Source organism: Lonchura striata, chromosome 27, assembly GCF_046129695.1.
Source record: "Lonchura striata isolate bLonStr1 chromosome 27, bLonStr1.mat, whole genome shotgun sequence".
NCBI lineage: Eukaryota > Metazoa > Chordata > Aves > Passeriformes > Estrildidae > Lonchura > Lonchura striata.
In genome coordinates, this window is record NC_134629.1 from 8,242,778 (window position 1) to 8,262,038 (window position 19,261).

The window sequence follows — 19,261 nt, forward strand, 5'->3', positions numbered from 1 at the left end:
AAAAATCGATTTTTTTGTTTTGAAAACCCAATCTTTTTTAGGGAAAACGCAATTCCTCGGGAAAACGGTGGCGGGAGGCACTCGGGATGAACTTCTCCTGATATTTTTTAATGGATTTTCGGGAAGGGGGTGAGCACCTGGAGACGGGGAAAAAAAAAAACAACAAAAAAAACCAAAAAACCGCTCAAAAAAAATTTTTTTGTTTTAATTTTTCAACAAGTAAAATATTAAAACCAGTTTGTAACAATTAAAAATGCTTGTAAGCAATTAAAACTGAAGGCGGGGGAGGATTTTTATCCCACCGGGAAAACCGGGAATGGGAGGGGGGGGTGGAAGGGGGGGGGCAGCGGTGGGGGGGGGGGAGTGGGCGTGTCCGCGCGGGCGCGGGAGCCAATCAGATCGCGCGGTGCCGCGGGGGGCGTGTCCGGCGGGGGAGTAAAAGGGGCGTGGCCTGTGCGGATTTCTTAATGGAGCGGCGGCGGCGGGCGCGCGGCGCATGCGCGCTCGGCGCGGCGATGGCGGGGGGGTCCCGGGGCGCGGCGCGGAGCTGCCCCCGCCGCCAGCACCGGAGCGGGAGGAGCGGCGAGCCCGGCGGCGGCGGGGCCAGCAGCAGCAGCGGCAGCGGGAGGAGGAGGAGGCAGAGGAAGGGCGGCGGGAGGCGGCGGCAGCGCGGCATGACATGACGGCGCCGCTCGGGCTCCCCCCGCGCTGGCCCGACGCGCTCGGCTGCCGCTGCGAGGACGCCCCGCGGGAGAAGCCGCGCATGGAGAGCCTGGGCCACTGCCGGGAGAGCCTGGGCCACTGCCGGGAGAGCCTGGGCCACTGCCGGGAGAGCCTGGGCCACTGCCGGGAGATGCTGCCGCACGCCGGGCTGGCCGCCCCGGGCGGCGCCGCCGCGGACGGAGCCGCGTACGCGGAGCTGGCGAGCGCGGAGCCGCCGCGGCAGTGCCCGTCGGGCTCGCTGGGCTACGGCGGCTACCCCTTCGCGCCGGGCTACTACGGCTGCCGCCTGGCCGGCGTCAACGTGCAGCAGAAGCCCTGCGGCTACCACCCGCCCGACAAGTTCGCCGAGGCCGGCGGGCCGCTGGCGGCCGAGGAGCTGCCGGCGCGGGCCAAGGAGTTCTCGTTCTACCCGGGCTTCCCGGGCTCCTACCAGGCCGTGCCGGGCTACTTGGACGTGTCGGTGGTGCCGGCGCTGGGCGCGCACCCGGAGCCGCGGCACGAGGCTTTGCTTCCCATGGAAGGCTACCAGCCCTGGGCGCTGGCCAGCGGCTGGGACGGGCAGGTTTACTGCTCCAAGGAGCAGCCGCAGCCCGCGCACCTCTGGAAGTCGCCGTTCCCAGGTAGGGAGCGGCGCCGGGAACGGGAACGGCCGCGGTGCCCGCCGTCCGCGCCGCTCCGGCCGCGGGGACGGAGCCCGGCCGGGCCGCGGAGCCCAGGAACCCCGCGTGTCCAAAAATCCCGCGGAGCTCAGGAACCCCGCAGAGCCCAAAAACCCCGCGTGTCCAAAAATCCCGCGGAGCTCAGGAACCCCGCAGAGCCCAAAACCCCGCGTGTCCAAAAATCCCGCGGAGCTCAGGAACCCCGCGGAGCTCAGGAACCCCGCGGAGCCCAAAAACCCCGCGTGTCCAAAAATCCCGCGGAGCCCAAAAACCCCGCGTGTCCAAAAATCCCGCGGAGCTCAGGAACCCCGCGGAGCTCAGGAACCCCGCGGAGCCCAAAAACCCCGCGTGTCCAAAAATCCCGCGTGTCCAAAAATCCCGCGGAGCTCAGGAACCCCGCGGAGCTCAGGAACCCCGCGGAGCCCAAAAACCCCGCGGAGCCCAAAAATCCCGCGGAGCCCAGGAACCCCGCGGAGCCCAAAAACCCCGCGGAGCCCAAAAATCCCGCGGAGCCCAAGAACCCCGCAGAGCCCAAGAACCCCGCGTATCCAAAAACCCCGCGGAGCCCAAAAACCCCGCGGAGCCCAAAAACCCCGCAGAGCCCAGGAATCCCGCGTGTCCAATCGATCCCGTGTGTCCCGTCCATCCCATCTAGCCGGATGTATTCCATATATCCCGATGTGTATATCCCGTCTATCCCATCTATCTGGATAGATTCTGCATATCTATATGGGATATATTTATCCTATATATTCCATATATTCCATATATTCCATCTATCCCAAATATCCGGATGTATTCCATATATCCCAATGTGTATATCCCGTTTATCCCATATATCCAGATAGATTCCGCATATCTATATGAGATATATTTATCCTATATATCCCCTATATTCCATCTATCCCCTATATTCCATCGATCCCCTATATTCCATCTATCCCCTATATTCCATCAATCCCATATATTCCATCGATCCCCATATATCCGGATGTATTCCACATATCTCTATGGGATATATTTATCCCATATATTCCATCTATTCCATCTATTCCATATATCCCGATGTATTTATTCCATCTATCCCCTATATTCCATCTATCCCATATATCCCATCTATCCGGATTTATCCCATATATCCGGATGTATTCCATATATCCCGATGTATTTATTCCTTCTATCCCCTATATCTCGATTTATTCCGTCTATCTGGACATATTCCATAATCTATACGGGATGTATTTATCCCATCTATCCCATCTATCCCATATATTCCATCTATCCGGATTTATCCCATCTATCCCATATATCTGGATATATTCCACCTATCCCGATAGATCTATCCCATCTATCCGGATCTGTCCCATATATTCCATATATTCAGTATTTTCCATATATCTGTATATATTCCATATATTCAGTATTTTCCATATATCCCGATGTATTTATCCCATCCATCCCACAGATCCAGATCAACCCCATCTATCCGGATTTATCCCATATATTCTCCATATCCCGATATATTTATCCCATCCATCCCACATATATTCTGTGCGTTCCCTATATCCACATATGTTTATCCTGCACACTCGGGATATATTCCGTGTATAATTCCATCTATTCCATATATCCGGCTATATTAATTCCATGTATCCAGGTATATTAATTCCATGTATCCCATATATCCAGAGAGATTTATTCCATATATCCCAGATAGACAGGTATATTTATTCCATATATTCCCTATATCAGGGTTTATTTATTCCACATAGCCGGGTATAGTTCTTCCATATATTCCATGTATCAGGGTATATTTATGCCATATATCCGGATACATTTATTCCATGTATCCCAGATATCCAGGTATATTTATCCCATATATTTGGGTATATTAATTCCATGTATTCCATGCATCAGGGGTTATTTATTCCATATATCAGGGTATATATTTATCCTATATATTCCATATATCAAGGTTTATTTGTTCCATGTATCAGGGTGTATTTATCCCATGTAATTTATAAATCAAGGTTTATTTATTCCATATATCAGGGGGTATTTATCACATATATCCGGGTACATTTATCCCACATATCAAGGTATATTTATCCCATATATTCCATATATCAGGGTGTATTTATCCCATATATCCGAGCGCATTTATCCCACATATCAGGGTGTATTTATCCCATATATCCAGGTGCATTTATCCCACATATCAAGGTATATTTATCCCATATATTCCATATATCAGGGTGTATTTATCCCATATATCAGAGCGCATTTATCCCACATATCAGGGGGTTTTTATTCCATATATCCAGGTACATTTATCCCACATATCAAAGTATATTTATCCCATATATCCCACATATCAGGGTGTATTTATCCCATATATCGGGGTGCATTTGTCCCACATATCAAGGTATATTTATCCCATATATTCCATATATCAGGGTGTATTTATCCCATATATCCGCGTGCATTTATCCCACATATCAGGGTGTATTTATCCCATATATTCCATATATCAGGGTGTATTTATCCCATATATCCAGGTGTATTTATCCCACATATCAGGGGTTTTTATCCCATATATCCGAGCGCATTAATCCCACATATCAGGGGTTTTTATCCCATATATCCGAGCGCATTTATCCCACATATCAGGGGTTTTTATCCCATATATCCGAGTGCGTTTATCCCACATATCAGGGCGTATTTATCCCATATATTTCATATATCAGGGTGTATTTATCCCATATATCCAGGTGCATTTATCCCACATATCAGGGGTTTTTATCCCATATATCCAGGTGCATTTATCCCACATATCAGGGGTTTTTATCCCATATATCCAGGTGCATTTATCCCACATATCAGGGGTTTTTATCCCATATATCCAGGTGCATTTATCCCACATATCAGGGGTTTTTATCCCATATATCCGAGCGCATTTATCCCACATATCAGGCTGTATTTATCCCATATATCCAGGTGCATTTATCCCACATATCAGGGCGTATTTATCCCATATATTTCATATATCAGGGGTTTTTATCCCATATATCCGAGCGCATTTATCCCACATATCAGGGGTTTTTATCCCATATATCCAGGTACATTTATCCCACATATCAGGGGTTTTTATCCCATATATCCGAGCGCATTTATCCCACATATCAGGGGTTTTTATCCCATATATCCCGGTACATTTATCCCCCATATCAGGGGTTTTTATCCCATATATCCCATCCATCAGGGGGTATTTGTCCCACGTATCCGAGCGCGTTTATTCCGTGGATCCGGCCGTGCGAGCTCCCCGCAGCGCACACATCCGGGCGGATTCCGCGTTTCCATCAATTCCGCCCGTTCCGTGTATTCCATGTGCCCGCGCGAGCTCGGCGCGCTAATTAGAGGGAAGCGGCTCAGGAATGCTCGGAGCGGGCAATGTGCACGGGCACGCTCGGCGGGGCGAGGCAAGCCGGCCCCGAACCGGGAGTTAATTCCTTAATTCTGCCTTTCCTTCTGAGTCAATCCCAGTCCTCAAACCGGGAGTTAATTCCATAATTCTGCCCTTCCCTGGGAGCCAGTGCCGGCCCCGAACCCGGAGTTAATTCCTTAATTCTGCCCTTCCCTGGGAGCCAGTGCCGGCCCCGAACCCGGAGTTAATTCCTTAATTCTGCCCTTCCCTGGGAGCCAGTGCCGGCCCCGAACCCGGCGTTAATTCCTTAATTCTGCCTTTCCTTCTGAGTCAATCCCAGTCCTCAAACCGGGAGTTAATTCCATAATTCTGCCCTTCCCTGGGAGCCAGTGCCGGCCCCAAACCCGGAGTTAATTCCTTAATTCTGCCTTTCCTTCTGAGTCAATCCCAGTCCTCAAACCGGGAGTTAATTCCATAATTCTGCCTTTCCTTCTGAGCCAATCCCAGTCCTCAAACCCGGAGTTAATTCCTTTATTCTGCCCTTTCTCCTGAGTCAATCCCAGTCCTCAAACCCGGAGTTAATTCCATAATTCTGCCCTTCCCTGGGAGCCGATCCCGGCCCCACAACCCCGCGCTAATTCCCTGATTCTGCTCTTTTCCCTGGAGTAATCCCGGCTCCAAACCGCCGCGGTAATTCCAGAATTCCTCCCTTTTTCTTGGAGCAACCCCGGCCCAATCCAATCTCCCAAATTCCCGAATCCTGCCCTTTCTCCCGATCCAACCGCGGCCCAATCCCATCTCCCAAATTCCCGAATCCTGCCCCTTCTCCCGATCCAACCGCGGCCCAATCCAATCTCCCAAATTCCCGAATCCTTCCCTTTCTCCCGATCCAACCCCGGCCCAATCCCATCTCCCAAATTCCCAATTCATTCCCGAATTCTGCCCTTCCTTCTCCCTCCCCGCCCGCCGCTCCCCCGCGGGCGCAGAGCTCAAAAAAAAAGGGATAAAAATAAAAATGCGGCTAAAAAAAGGCGGAGCGGCTCGGTGGGCTGCGGCCGCTCAATCAGCTCCCAATTAGCGCAATTAACGCCCGAGGTGCCAAGTGGCCGTTCGGGGGCCAGCGGGGGCAGGAGGCGAGCGGGGCGGACCCCGGGAGGGAAAAATCCCAAAATTCCCCCTCTGGAGCGGCCCAGGAAGCACCAAAGGCCCGCCCGAAAACCCCAAACCGCTCCGGGGAGCCCGGGACATCGAGGGGCCGGCGCATCCCTTGGAAAATTTGGGATATTTCACCCGCTCCGAGGGGATTTTTGGGGGTCGGGGGCTCCTGTGGCCGCGCCGGGCGGGGATTTTGGGGCTGCTCATCCCAGATTTTCCTCTGCGGGAAAAGGAGAAGGGGATGGGAGGAGAAAAAGGAGGGAGGGAAAAGAGGAAAACTCCAAATATTGCCCAAAAAAAAAATAAATAAATTGGGGTTTGAGGCGCCGCTGCGGGCGGGCGCTGCTCCTTCATCCGCGGCCAAGGCAAACAGGGAATTATCCCTGGTGTGTTTTCATTCCCATTATCCGCAATTTTACCAGCCATTATCCCTCCTCCGGCCGCCTTTTCCTCCTTTTCCGCCTTTCCCACTTTTTGCTTCCCCTTCTTTTTGCCCTTCTCCCCCTTTTCCCAGCTTTTCTCCCCTTTTTCCCCATTCCCATTTCCCCCCCATTTCCCCCTCTCCTTCTTCCCCTTTCCGCCCTCGTTTCCATTTGTATTTTTTCCCTTTTTCCCGCTCCTTTCCCCCTATTTTCTGCCCCTCTTTTACCCTTTTCCCCCCTTTTTCCCCCATTTTCCCCCATTTTTCCTCTTCCTCCCCGAAATCCTCCCCCAACCCCACCGAGTGCAATTCCCCTTTTCCCTCATTTCATTTCCCCACATCCCGATTTTTTACCCATTTCCATTCACCCCGCTTCTCTTAACCCAATTTATTCACATTATTCCCATTTTTTACCCATTTCCATTCACCCGCTTCTCTTAACCCAATTTATTCACATTATTCCCATTTTTTACCCATTTCCATTCACCCCGCTTCTCTCAACCCAATTTATTCACGTTATTCCCATTTTTTACCCATTTCCATTCACCCGCTTCTCTTAACCCAATTTATTCACATTATTCCCATTTTTTACCCATTTCCATTCACCCCGCTTCTCTTAACCCAATTTATTCACATTATTCCCATTTTTTACCCATTTCCATTCACCCCGCTTCTCTCAACCCAATTTATTCACATTATTCCCATTTTTTGCCCATTTCCACTCACCCCGCTTTGTTTTTAATCCCTTTCCCCCCATTATTCATCTTTTTACCCATTTCCGCCTTTTCTAACCCCATTTTCCCCGTTCTAACCCTTTTACCCATTTCCCCAATTCTAACCCCATTTTCCCCATATTTCCCCTTTCCAACCCCATTTTTTACCCATTTCCCCCATTCTAACCCCGTTTTTACCCATTTTCCCCTATTCTAACTCAATTTCCCCCATATTTCCTCCTTCCCAACCCAATTTCCACCCATTTCCCCCTTTCCAATCCCATTTTTACCCTTTTCCCCCTTTCCAATCCCATTTTTACCCTTTTCCCCCTTTCCAATCCCATTTTCACCAATTTCCCCCATTCTAACCCCATTTTCCCCGTGTTCACCTCACCGCTCTCCGCTCTTAACCCCTTTTTGGCCATAATTCCCATTTTTTTACCCATTTCCACCTCTCTTCGCTCCTTAACCCCTTCATCCCCAGAATTCCAATGTTGGCCCATTTTTAACCATTTCTAACCCCATCTTTTCTCCGATTTCCCCGTTTCTAACCCCATTTCCCCGTTCCAGACGTGGTGCTGCTGCAGACCGAGCCCAGCTCGTTCTGCCAGAGCCCCAAAAAGCAGGATCCTTACCCCAAAACCCTTTAACCCCTTAATTCCCGTTTTTACCCATTTTGAACCATTTATAACCCCGTTTTTACCAATTTTTACCCTTTTCTCCCCATTTCTCCCCGTTGCAGGCGTGGTGCTGCTGCCGGCCGAGCCCAGCCCGTTCACCCCAAATCCATTTAACCCCATGATTAACCCCGTAATTCCCACTTTTAACCATTTATACCCATTTTTACCCGTTTTTAACCGTTTTTACCCATTTTTCCCCATTTTTCCCCCATTTTTCCACTGCAGACGTGGTACCGCTGCAGGCCGAGCCCAGCCCCGGCCGCAAGAAGCGGGATCCTCATCCCAGCTCCATTTAACCCTTTCATTAACCCCATCATTAACCCTTTCATTCCCATTTTCACCCATTTTTACCCATTTTTAACCCCATAACTGCCATTTTAACCCCATTTTCGCCCATTTTTACCCAATTCCCCCCGTTTCTGCCCTCCCCAGACGTGGTGCCGCTGCAGGCCGAGCCCAGCCCGTTCTGCCTCACCCCAGATCCATTTAACCCTTTCATTAACCCCGTTATTAACCCTTTCATTCCCATTTTACCCCCCATTTTAACCCATTTTTAACCCCATAACTCCCATTTTAACCCCATTTTCTCCCATTTTTAACCCTTTCCCCCCCGTTTCTGCCCTCCCCAGACGTGGTGCCGCTGCAGGCCGAGCCCAGATCCATTTAACCCTTTCATTAACCCCGTTATTAACCCTTTCATTCCCATTATTAACCCTTTCATTCCCATTTTAACCCCATTTTAACCCCATTTTAACCCCATTTTAACCCCATTTTAACCCCATTTTCTCCCATTTTTAACCCTTTCCCCCCCGTTTCTGCCCTCCCCAGACGTGGTGCCGCTGCAGGCCGAGCCCAGCTCCATTTAACCCTTTCATTAACCCCGTTATTAACCCTTTCATTCCCATTTTACCCCCATAACTCCCATTTTAACCCCATTTTAACCCCATTTTAACCCCATTTTAACCCCATTTTAACCCCATTTTAACCCCATTTTCTCCCATTTTTAACCCTTTCCCCCCCGTTTCTGCCCTCCCCAGACGTGGTGCCGCTGCAGGCCGAGCCCAGATCCATTTAACCCTTTCATTAACCCTTTCATTACCCCCATAACTCCCATTTTAACCCCATTTTCTCCCATTTTTAACCCTTTCCCCCCCGTTTCTGCCCTCCCCAGACGTGGTGCCGCTGCAGGCCGAGCCCAGCTCCATTTAACCCTTTCATTAACCCCGTTATTAACCCTTTCATTCCCATTTTACCCCCCATTTTATCCCATTTTAACCCCATTTTAACCCCATTTTAACCCGATTTTCTCCCATTTTTAACCCTTTCTCCCCCGTTTCTGCCCTCCCCAGACGTGGTGCCGCTGCAGGCCGAGCCCAGCTCCATTTAACCCTTTCATTAACCCCGTTATTAACCCTTTCATTCCCATTTTACCCCCATAAACTCCCATTTTAACCCCATTTTAACCCGATTTTCTCCCATTTTTAACCCTTTCCCCCCCGTTTCTGCCCTCCCCAGACGTGGTGCCGCTGCAGGCCGAGCCCAGCTCCATTTAACCCTTTCATTAACCCTTTCATTACCCCTTTCATTACCCCCATAACTCCCATTTTAACCCATTTTAACCCCATTTTCTCCCATTTTTACCCATTTTTAACCCCATAACTCCCATTTTAACCCCATTTTCTCCCATTTTTAACCCTTTCCCCCCCGTTTCTGTCCTCCCCAGACGTGGTGCCGCTGCAGGCCGAGCCCAGCCCGTTCCGCTTCATCCCAGATCCATTTAACCCTTTCATTAACCCCGTTATTAACCCTTTCATTCCCATTATTAACCCTTTCATTCCCATTTTAACCCCATTTTAACCCCATTTTAACCCCATTTTAACCCCATTTTAACCCCATTTTCTCCCATTTTTAACCCTTTCCCCCCCGTTTCTGCCCTCCCCAGACGTGGTGCCGCTGCAGGCCGAGCCCAGATCCATTTAACCCTTTCATTAACCCTTTCATTACCCCCATAACTCCCATTTTAACCCGATTTTCTCCCATTTTTAACCCTTTCCCCCCCGTTTCTGCCCTCCCCAGATGTGGTGCCGCTGCAGGCCGAGCCCAGCTCCATTTAACCCTTTCATTAACCCCGTTATTAACCCTTTCATTCCCATTATTAACCCTTTCATTCCCATTTTACCCCCATAACTCCCATTTTAACCCCATTTTAACCCGATTTTCTCCCATTTTTAACCCTTTCCCCCCCGTTTCTGCCCTCCCCAGACGTGGTGCCGCTGCAGGCCGAGCCCAGATCCATTTAACCCTTTCATTAACCCTTTCATTACCCCCATAACTCCCATTTTAACCCGATTTTCTCCCATTTTTAACCCTTTCTCCCCCGTTTCTGCCCTCCCCAGACGTGGTGCCGCTGCAGGCCGAGCCCAGATCCATTTAACCCTTTCATTAACCCCGTTATTAACCCTTTCATTCCCATTTTACCCCCCATTTTAACCCATTTTTAACCCCATAACTCCCATTTTAACCCCATTTTCTCCCATTTTTAACCCTTTCCCCCCCGTTTCTGCCCTCCCCAGACGTGGTGCCGCTGCAGGCCGAGCCCAGCTCCATTTAACCCTTTCATTAACCCCGTTATTAACCCTTTCATTCCCATTATTAACCCTTTCATTCCCATTTTAACCCCATTTTAACCCCATTTTAACCCCATTTTAACCCCATTTTAACCCCATTTTCTCCCATTTTTAACCCTTTCCCCCCCGTTTCTGCCCTCCCCAGACGTGGTGCCGCTGCAGGCCGAGCCCAGATCCATTTAACCCTTTCATTAACCCTTTCATTACCCCCATAACTCCCATTTTAACCCCATTTTCTCCCATTTTTAACCCTTTCCCCCCCGTTTCTGCCCTCCCCAGACGTGGTGCCGCTGCAGGCCGAGCCCAGATCCATTTAACCCTTTCATTAACCCCGTTATTAACCCTTTCATTCCCATTTTGAACCCATAACTCCCATTTTAACCCCATTTTAACCCGATTTTCTCCCATTTTTAACCCTTTCCCCCCCGTTTCTGCCCTCCCCAGACGTGGTGCCGCTGCAGGCCGAGCCCAGCTCCATTTAACCCTTTCATTAACCCTTTCATTACCCCTTTCATTACCCCCATAACTCCCATTTTAACCCATTTTAACCCCATTTTCTCCCAATTTTACCCATTTTTAACCCCATAACTCCCATTTTAACCCCATTTTCTCCCATTTTTAACCCTTTCCCCCCCGTTTCTGCCCTCCCCAGACGTGGTGCCGCTGCAGGCCGAGCCCAGCCCGTTCCGGCGCGGCCGCAAGAAGCGCGTGCCCTACAGCAAGCCGCAGCTGAAGGAGCTGGAGCGCGAGTTCGCCGCCAGCCGCTTCATCAGCAAGGAGAAGCGGCGGCGCATCTCGGCGGCCACGAGCCTGTCGGAGCGGCAGGTCACCATCTGGTTCCAGAACCGCCGCGTCAAGGAGAAGAAGGGCAGCGCCCGCGCCAGGCCAGCGCCCGCCACCTGAGCGGGACACGGAGAATTCGGGGCGATTCGGGGCTCGGCGGCGAGGGCAAAACCCCCCAAACAACGCAAAAAATGGTGGGAAATTCGGTGTTTGTCGTCGTGCCGGCGGGACTCTGGGGAGGGCAAAAGACCCCCCAAAACAACGCAAAAAATGGTGGGAAATTCGGTGTTTGTCGTCGTGCCGGCGGGACGGAGGGGAGGGCAAAACCCCCCAAAAAAACGCAAAAAATGGTGGGAAATTCGGTGTTTGTCGTCGTGCCGGCGGGACATTGGAGTGGCCAAAAGACCCCAAAACAACGCAAAAAATGGTGGGAAATTCGGTGTTTGTCGTCGTGCCGGCGGGACTCTGGGGAGGGCAAAACCCCCCAAAAAAACGCAAAAAATGGTGGGAAATTCGGTGTTTGTCCTCGTGCCGGCGGGACTTTGGAGTGGTCAAAACCCCCCCAAAAAAACCCCAAAAACTGTGGGAAATTCGGTGTTTGTCGTCGTGCCGGCGGGACTGCGGGGAGGCCAAAAGACCCCCAAAAAAACATAAAAAATGGTGGGAAATTCGGTGTTTGTCGTCGTGCCGGCGGGACTGCGGGGTGGCCAAAATCCACGGGAAAACGAAAAAAATTAAAGTTGAAAATTCGGTGTTTGTCGTCATGCCAGCGGGACTTCGGGACGGCCAAAACCCACGGGAAAACGAAAAAAATTAAAGTGGAAAATTCGGTGTTTATCCCCGCGCTGGCAGGACTTTGGAGTGGCCCAAACCCCCCCAAAAAAACCCCAAAAATTGTGGAAAATTCGGTGTTTATCGTCGTGCCGGCGGGACTTCGGGACGGTCCAAATCCACGTGAAAACAAAAAAATAAATAAAGTGGAAAATTCGGTGTTTATCCCCATGCTGATGGGACTTTGGAGTGGACAGAACCCACCAAAAAAAAAAAAAAGAAAAAAAAAACACAAAAGAAAATTTGTAGAAAATTCGGTGTTTATCGTTGTGCTGGCAGGACTTCGGGGTGGCCAAAATCCACGAGAAAACAAAAAAACAAAAAAAAAGTGGAAATTTTGATGTTTATCCCCGTGCTGGCAGGACTTTGGAATGGCCAAAAAAGCAAAAAAAAAAAGACTGAAAAATTCAATTTTTATCCTTATGCCGGCAGGACTTCGGGTTGGCCAAATATCACTAAAAACCAAACCAAAACAACAAAAAAAAAGAGTGAAAAATTCAATGTTGATCCTCGTCCGGCAGGACTTCGGAGCGGCCAAAAAAGCAAAAAGAAAAGTGAACAATCCAATGTTTATCCTCGTGCTGGCGGGACTTTGGGGTGGAGAAAAATCCCTGGAAAAAAAACAAAAAAAGAGAGAAAAATTCAATATTTATCCTCGTGCTGGCGGGACTTTGGGGTGGAGAAAATCCCGAATAAAAGGCAAAAGAAAAAGTGTAAAAAAATTAAATATTTTTCCTCGTGCCGGCGGGACTTTGGTGTGGTGAAAATCACGGGAAAAAAGCAAAAAAAACCCAAAAGCAGAAGAGAAAAAATTTAATTTTTGCCCTCGTGCCGGCGGGACTTTGGAGCGACGAAAATCCCGAAAAAATCAAAAAGCCCGGAGGCAGCAGAGGAAAAAATTCCGGTTTTATCCCGAGCCGGCGGCCGCTGCTGATTTGAGGAGAATTCGCCAAAAAAAAGGAAAATTCCGAGCCCGGAGCGCCGAACCCGCAGCGCGGTTTGAGGTTTCCCCTGGGAATTCCCTGCCGGAAAGTCCCGGGATTTGGGGAAAAATGGGAATTGGGGCTGGGAGCGCGGCCGGAGGTGGAAATTCCCGTTTTTCCCTTTTTTCTGTTATCCCGGGGTGGGGAAATTGGGAAAAAAACAACAACAAAAAAACCCCAAAATTGCCCCGGCTCCGAAATGTAGGGATGGAAAAATCGGGAATGGGGCCAGAAATTCCCGCGGGGGGCGGGATCGGAGGCGCGCCGGGATTTGGGGAATTTCCGAGCATTTTTGGGAATTTCGGAGCATTTTTGGGAATTTCGGAGCATTTTTGGGAATTTCGGAGCATTTTTCGGAATTTCGGAGCATTTTGGGGAATTCCGGGGCATTTTTGGGAATTTCGTAGCATTTTTGGGCAATTCCGGGTCATTTTTGGGAATTTCGGAGCATTTTTGGGAATTTCGGAGCATTTTTGGGAATTCCGGGACATTTTTGGGAATTTCGGAGCATTTTTGGGAATTTCGGAGCATTTTTGGGAATTTCCGAGCATTTTTGGGAATTTCGGAGCATTTTTGGGGATTCTCTCCCGCGGGTTCTGCCGGGGAAAAGCGGAATTCCGTGCCCGGCGTTGCGGGGCTTTCGGGCCGAGTTTTGGGGATTTTTGGGGCGGATTTGGGATTTTGGGATTTTGGGGAGGCGCTCCGGGCTCGCTCGCGGTCTCCGCCCTGTTCCCGTGCCTGGAAATAAATCGCTTTTTTCCGCCCTGCTCCTGCCTGGAGGACAACAAAAAAATTCTGTTCGTGCACCTCTGTCAGCGCCCCCGCCGGAATTCCAGGGAAAAAGGGGGAAAAAACTGGGGGAAATGGGAAAAACAGGGAAAAATGGGGGGGAAAGCAGGATAAAGGGAAAAAACAGCAGGAAAATAGAGGGAAAACAACAGGAAAAAAAGGGAAAAACCAGCAGGAAAAAAAGGGAAAAAACAGCAGGAAAAAAGGGGAAAAAAACAGCAGGAAAAAAAGGGAAAAAACAGCAGGAAAAAAGGGGAAAAAAACAGCAGGAAAAAAGGGGAAAAAACAGCAGGAAAAAAGGGAAAAACCAGCAGGAAAAAAAGGGAAAAAAACAGCAGGAAAAAAGGGGAAAAAACAGCAGGAAAAAAGGGAAAAACCAGCAGGAAAAAAAGGGAAAAAACAGCAGGAAAAAAGGGGAAAAAAACAGCAGGAAAAAAGGGGAAAAAACAGCAGGAAAAAAAGGGAAAAAAACAGCAGGAAAAAAAGGGAAAAAACAGCAGGAAAAAGGGAAAAACCAGCAGGAAAAAAAGGGGAAAAAACAGCAGGAAAAAAGGGGAAAAAAACAGCAGGAAAAAAAGGGAAAAAACAGCAGGAAAAAAGGGGAAAAAAACAGCAGGAAAAAAGGGGAAAAAAACAGCAGGAAAAAAGGGGAAAAAACAGCAGGAAAAAAGGGAAAAACCAGCAGGAAAAAAAGGGAAAAAACAGCAGGAAAAAAGGGGGAAAAAACAGCAGGAAAAAAAGGGAAAAAACAGCAGGAAAAAAAGGGGAAAAAAACAGCAGGAAAAAAGGGAAAAAACAGCAGGAAAAAAAGGGGAAAACAGCAGGAAAAAAAGGGGAAAAAACAGCAGGAAAAAAGGGAAAAAAACAGCAGGAAAAAAGGGAAAAAAACAGCAGGAAAAAAGGGAAAAAAACAGCAGGAAAAAAGGGGGAAAAAACAGCAGGAAAAAAAGGGAAAAAAAAGGGAAGATTGCAAAATGGGAAGGACAGAAAATAAATGCGAGGGGGAGCTTTAAAATGGGATTTCTCTTGCGTTTGATTTTTCTTTATTTCATTTTTATCGAGGAGATTTTATTCACTTTTTATTTTTTTTTTTCAGTTTTCTTTGGTGTATTTTTATTCGGTCTATTTTTATTCGGTCTGTTTTTCTTTGGTTTATTTTGCTTTGGTTTATTTTGCTTTGGTTTATTTTGCTTTGTTCTATTTTGCTTTGGTTTATTTTGCTTTGTTCTGGTTTTATCGTCGCTTTCCAGGCAAGGTCTTTTCATGGAATTTAATCAAATTGAATGAACCGATTTTAATTCAATGGATTCGTGTCCAGCCGCATTTTCATTTCGTATCTTTTGATTTCATCGTCATGAATATGATTTTATTTAATGTTTTTATTGATGTGTTTTTATTCCATTTCGTTCTTACTCCATTTTAATTTTATTGGATTTTTTTCTCTCCCTCTTTATTTTTCCCTCCTTAAACCCGCCCGAGTGGAGGGAAAAAGGGGCCAAAAATTACTTTAAAATCCCGATTTTTTCGGGCTTCAATTTGCCCGGAATGTGGCAAAAATCGAGGGGAGAATCGGGACGGAAAGGGGGAAAAAAGAGAATTTTAGAGGCTGCAAAGACGCTCGTGAGGGTGGCAAAATATTCAATTTAATACAGATTTAATATCTATTTAATACAGATTTAATATCTGTTTAATATTTGTTTCTATATTCCTTCCAGGTGCGTGGATATCACCCCGAATTTTCCCTTTTTTTAAGGATTTCGGGGCGGATATTTCCATTTTTTCCAGATTTTGCGGCTCCAAATATTAAGATTTAGGGCGAGGGGTGCCCAGGATTTCAATAATTCGGGGTTTGGGGTTTTTATTTTGGGGTTTTTTTCCTTTTAATCCCGCCGTAAATAAAAATTTCCATCAGTATTTTATAGAAATATTTGGGATAAAGAGAGAATTTTATAGAAAAGGGAGAGAAATTTATTAATTCATAGAAATAGATGAAGAAAAATTAAATTTACTGAGATTTGTCAATACAGGGAGGAGAAATCCCCAATATTTCCATATAAAAAGGGAGGAAAATCCCATTTAAGGGGTCTGCAATGGGGGGATGGAAGAATCCGCACCCAAAATCCCCAATAAACCCCGAAATTCCCCAAATAAACCCAAAAATTCCAAAATAAATTCCAAAATCCCCAAATAAACCCCAGGATCCCAAAATACACTTAAAGAATCCCCAAAATAAACCCCTAAATACCAAAATAAACCCAATTAATCCCAAAATAAACCCCCAAATCACCCTAAAATAACCCCAAAAATCCAAAACAAACCCCAGAAATCCCCCAAAAAAACCCAAAATTCCCCAAAATCGCCCCAAAGGCTCTTTTGGGGTTTTGGGGTTTTTCCTGCCGGGATTTTTAATTTTATTTTTATTTTTGAATTTCTGCTATTTGCATCCTGATTTTTTTTCCCGATTTTCCTTCATTTCTGGAGCCGCTCTGCTCGGAATAACCTGCCCGGGAATTCCTGGGGAAAAATTCCCAAATTCACCCCGGAAAATTCGGGATTGGGGCGGAATTTCCCCGTTTGGGGGCAAAAAACCCGATGAATTAATCAATTGAATTATTCATTTTTATATTAACTCATATAAAATCAATGACAAATGGGGGAAATGGAAGTCTGGTTTCAATTTTTGTCACTTCTGAGTTCATTGTTTTGGTCACTTTTGGGTTAATTTTTATAAGTTTTGGCTTCATTTTGGTCACTTTTCACTTCAGTTTTGGTCACTTTGGCCTTCAATTTTCATCAAATTTGGGTCAATTTTCGGTCAATCTGGATTAAATTTTTTTATCACTTTTGGGTCAATTTTTGGTCAATCTGGATTAAATTTTTTGATCACTTTTGGGTCAATTTTTGGTCAATCTGGATTAAATTTTTTGAATCATTTTTGGGTTAATTTTTTGGTCAATCTGGATTAAATTTTTTGAATCATTTTTGGGTTAATTTTCAGTCAATCTGGATTAAATTTTTGATCACTTTTGGGTCAATTTTTGGTCAATCTGGATTAAATTTTTTGATCACTTTTGGATCACTTTTCGGTCAATCTGGATTAAATTTTCGGTTGGTTTTGGGTTAATTGTTAAAATCAGTTCCGGTTTAAATTTTTGGTAATTTTGGGTTCATTTTTGGCCATTTTGGGTTCATTTTTGGCCATTTCGGGTTCATTTTTGGCCATTTCCGGGTCGATTTCTCCTCCCGCTCCTCCTTTTCCTTCCCTTGGCCAAAATTCCATCCTCGCGACTCCAAAAATGGGGGAAAACCCAAAAAGGAGCAAAGCCGAGCAATTCCTTTTAGCTTTTCCTCCCCCGGGCGGCTTTTTTGGGGATTTTGGTGGAAAATCGGGAATAGCCACAGAATTCCGGGCGGATTCCCCAAAATATTTGAATTTTCCGCCACAGCGCTCCGGGAGCGGCGGAAATTTGGGATTTTCCCGGAATTCGGAGCTGGATCCTCGCAGAATTTTGGGATTCAGCTTCTCCAGATCCCAAAAAATCCCAAATTTTCCTTTTTATCCCTCCCAAATCCACGGATTCTTCCTCCTCCCTTTAATCCAAAGGGGGAAAAAGTGAATTTTGGGCAGGAAAAATCAAAATAATCCCTAAATTCATCCATTGATTTCCTTTTTTTGGGTGTTTTTTAACCAATCCTTCCTCCCGCTGCCGATTTGGGAATTTTTGGGGTTTTTTCCCTTCACATTTTCCCCAGAAAAAAAAAAAAAATCGAATTTCCGACCCCAATTCTTGGAAATTTCCAGCCCCAATCCTCTCCCAAGGAGGGAATGATCCCGGCCAGGAGATTTTAATCGATCTTTTCATTTCTTAATTGATCTTTTTAATTTCTAATTTGCATTTTGGGAAGAGCCGCGGATTTTGGGGAGGAAAATCCTGATCCGGGCCAAGCTGAGTGCTGGGAAAAATGAAATTCAGGAGAGGAAGAAAAGACAAAAATTGGAATTTTTAGGGTTGCGACAGTGCCTGGAGTGAAGAGGGGAAAATGAACTAAAATTAATTTAAATTAATTGGAATGAATTGAAATGGATTGGGATGGATTGGATTGGAAGGAATAAAAAATAAATTAAAATAATTTAAATGACTTTCAACGGATTGGAATGGATGGAAAATGGATTGAAATGAATTGAAATGAATGAAAATTAATTTGAAATAATTTAAATGAATTTCAATTGATTGGAAAGGATTGAAAATGGATTTCAATTAATTGAAATGAAAATTGATTAGAAATAATTTAAATAACTTTCAATGGATTGGAATGGATGGAAAATGGATTGAAATGAATGGAAATTAATTTAGAATGATTTCAATGGATGGAAAATGGATGGGAATGGATTGAAAAGAATGAAAATGAATTTAGAATCATTTCAATGGATGGGAATGGATTGAAATGAATGAAAATGAATTTAGAATCATTTCAATGGATGGGAATTAATTGAAATTAATGAAAATGAATTTAGAATCATTTCAATGGATGGGAATGGATTGAAAAGAATGAAAATGAATTTAGAATAATTTCAATGGATGGGAATGGATTGAAATGAATGAAAATGAATTTAGAATCATTTCAATGGATGGAAAATGGATTTAAATTAATTGAAAAGAATGCAAATGAGCTGGGATGGATTTTAATGGGCCCAAACGAGCCCAGCTCCGCTCATCCCGGCAGAAAATCGGGATTTGCGCCCGTTTCCCTCCCGGGTTCGCATTTTCCACCCCAAATTCGGCCGCGGTGACGTCACTGGCGGTGACGTCACGGGGTTACCCTTGACCTTGACATCAGCGGGGGGAGGGGCCGGGTTTGGATCGGGTTTGGATCGGGTTTGGATCGGGTTTGGATCGGGTTTGGATCGGGTTTGGATCGGGTTTAGATCGGGTTTGGGTCGGGTTTGGATCGGGTTTGGATCGGGTTTAGATCGGGTTTAGATCGGGTTTGGATCGGGTTTGGGTCGGGTTTGGATCGGGTTTGGATCGGGTTTGGCCGGGTTTGGATCGGGTTTGGATCGGGTTTAGATCGGGTTTGGGTCGGGTTTGGATCGGGTTTAGATCGGGTTTGGGTCGGGTTTAGATCGGGTTTGGATCGGGTTTAGATCGGGTTTGGATCGGGTTTGGGTCGGGTTTGGGTCGGGTTTGGGCCGGGTTTGGATCGGGTTTGGATCGGGTTTAGATCGGGTTTGGATCGGGTTTGGATCGGGTTTAGATCGGGTTTGGATCGGGTTTGGATTGGGTTTAGATCGGGTTTGGGTCGGGTTTGGATCGGGTTTAGATCGGGTTTAGATCGGGTTTGGGTCGGGTTTGGATCGGGTTTAGATCGGGTTTAGATCGGGTTTGGGTCGGGTTTGGATTGGGTTTAGATCGGGTTTAGATCGGGTTTGGATCGGGTTTGGATCGGGTTTGGATCGGGTTTGGATCGGGTT

General features: G+C 46.9%; 1 protein-coding gene across 1 annotated transcript; it reads left to right on the forward strand.

Moving 5' to 3' along the window:
* Window positions 1–679: 679 nt before the first annotated feature.
* HOXC13 (homeobox C13) lies at window positions 680–11,344 on the forward strand. Its single transcript, XM_077788596.1, has 2 exons — window positions 680–1,343; window positions 11,055–11,344. The coding sequence occupies exons 1-2, from the start codon at window positions 680–682 to the stop codon at window positions 11,303–11,305; spliced, it is 915 nt and encodes a 304-aa protein (XP_077644722.1). The 3' UTR covers window positions 11,306–11,344.
* Window positions 11,345–19,261: the final 7,917 nt, after the last annotated feature.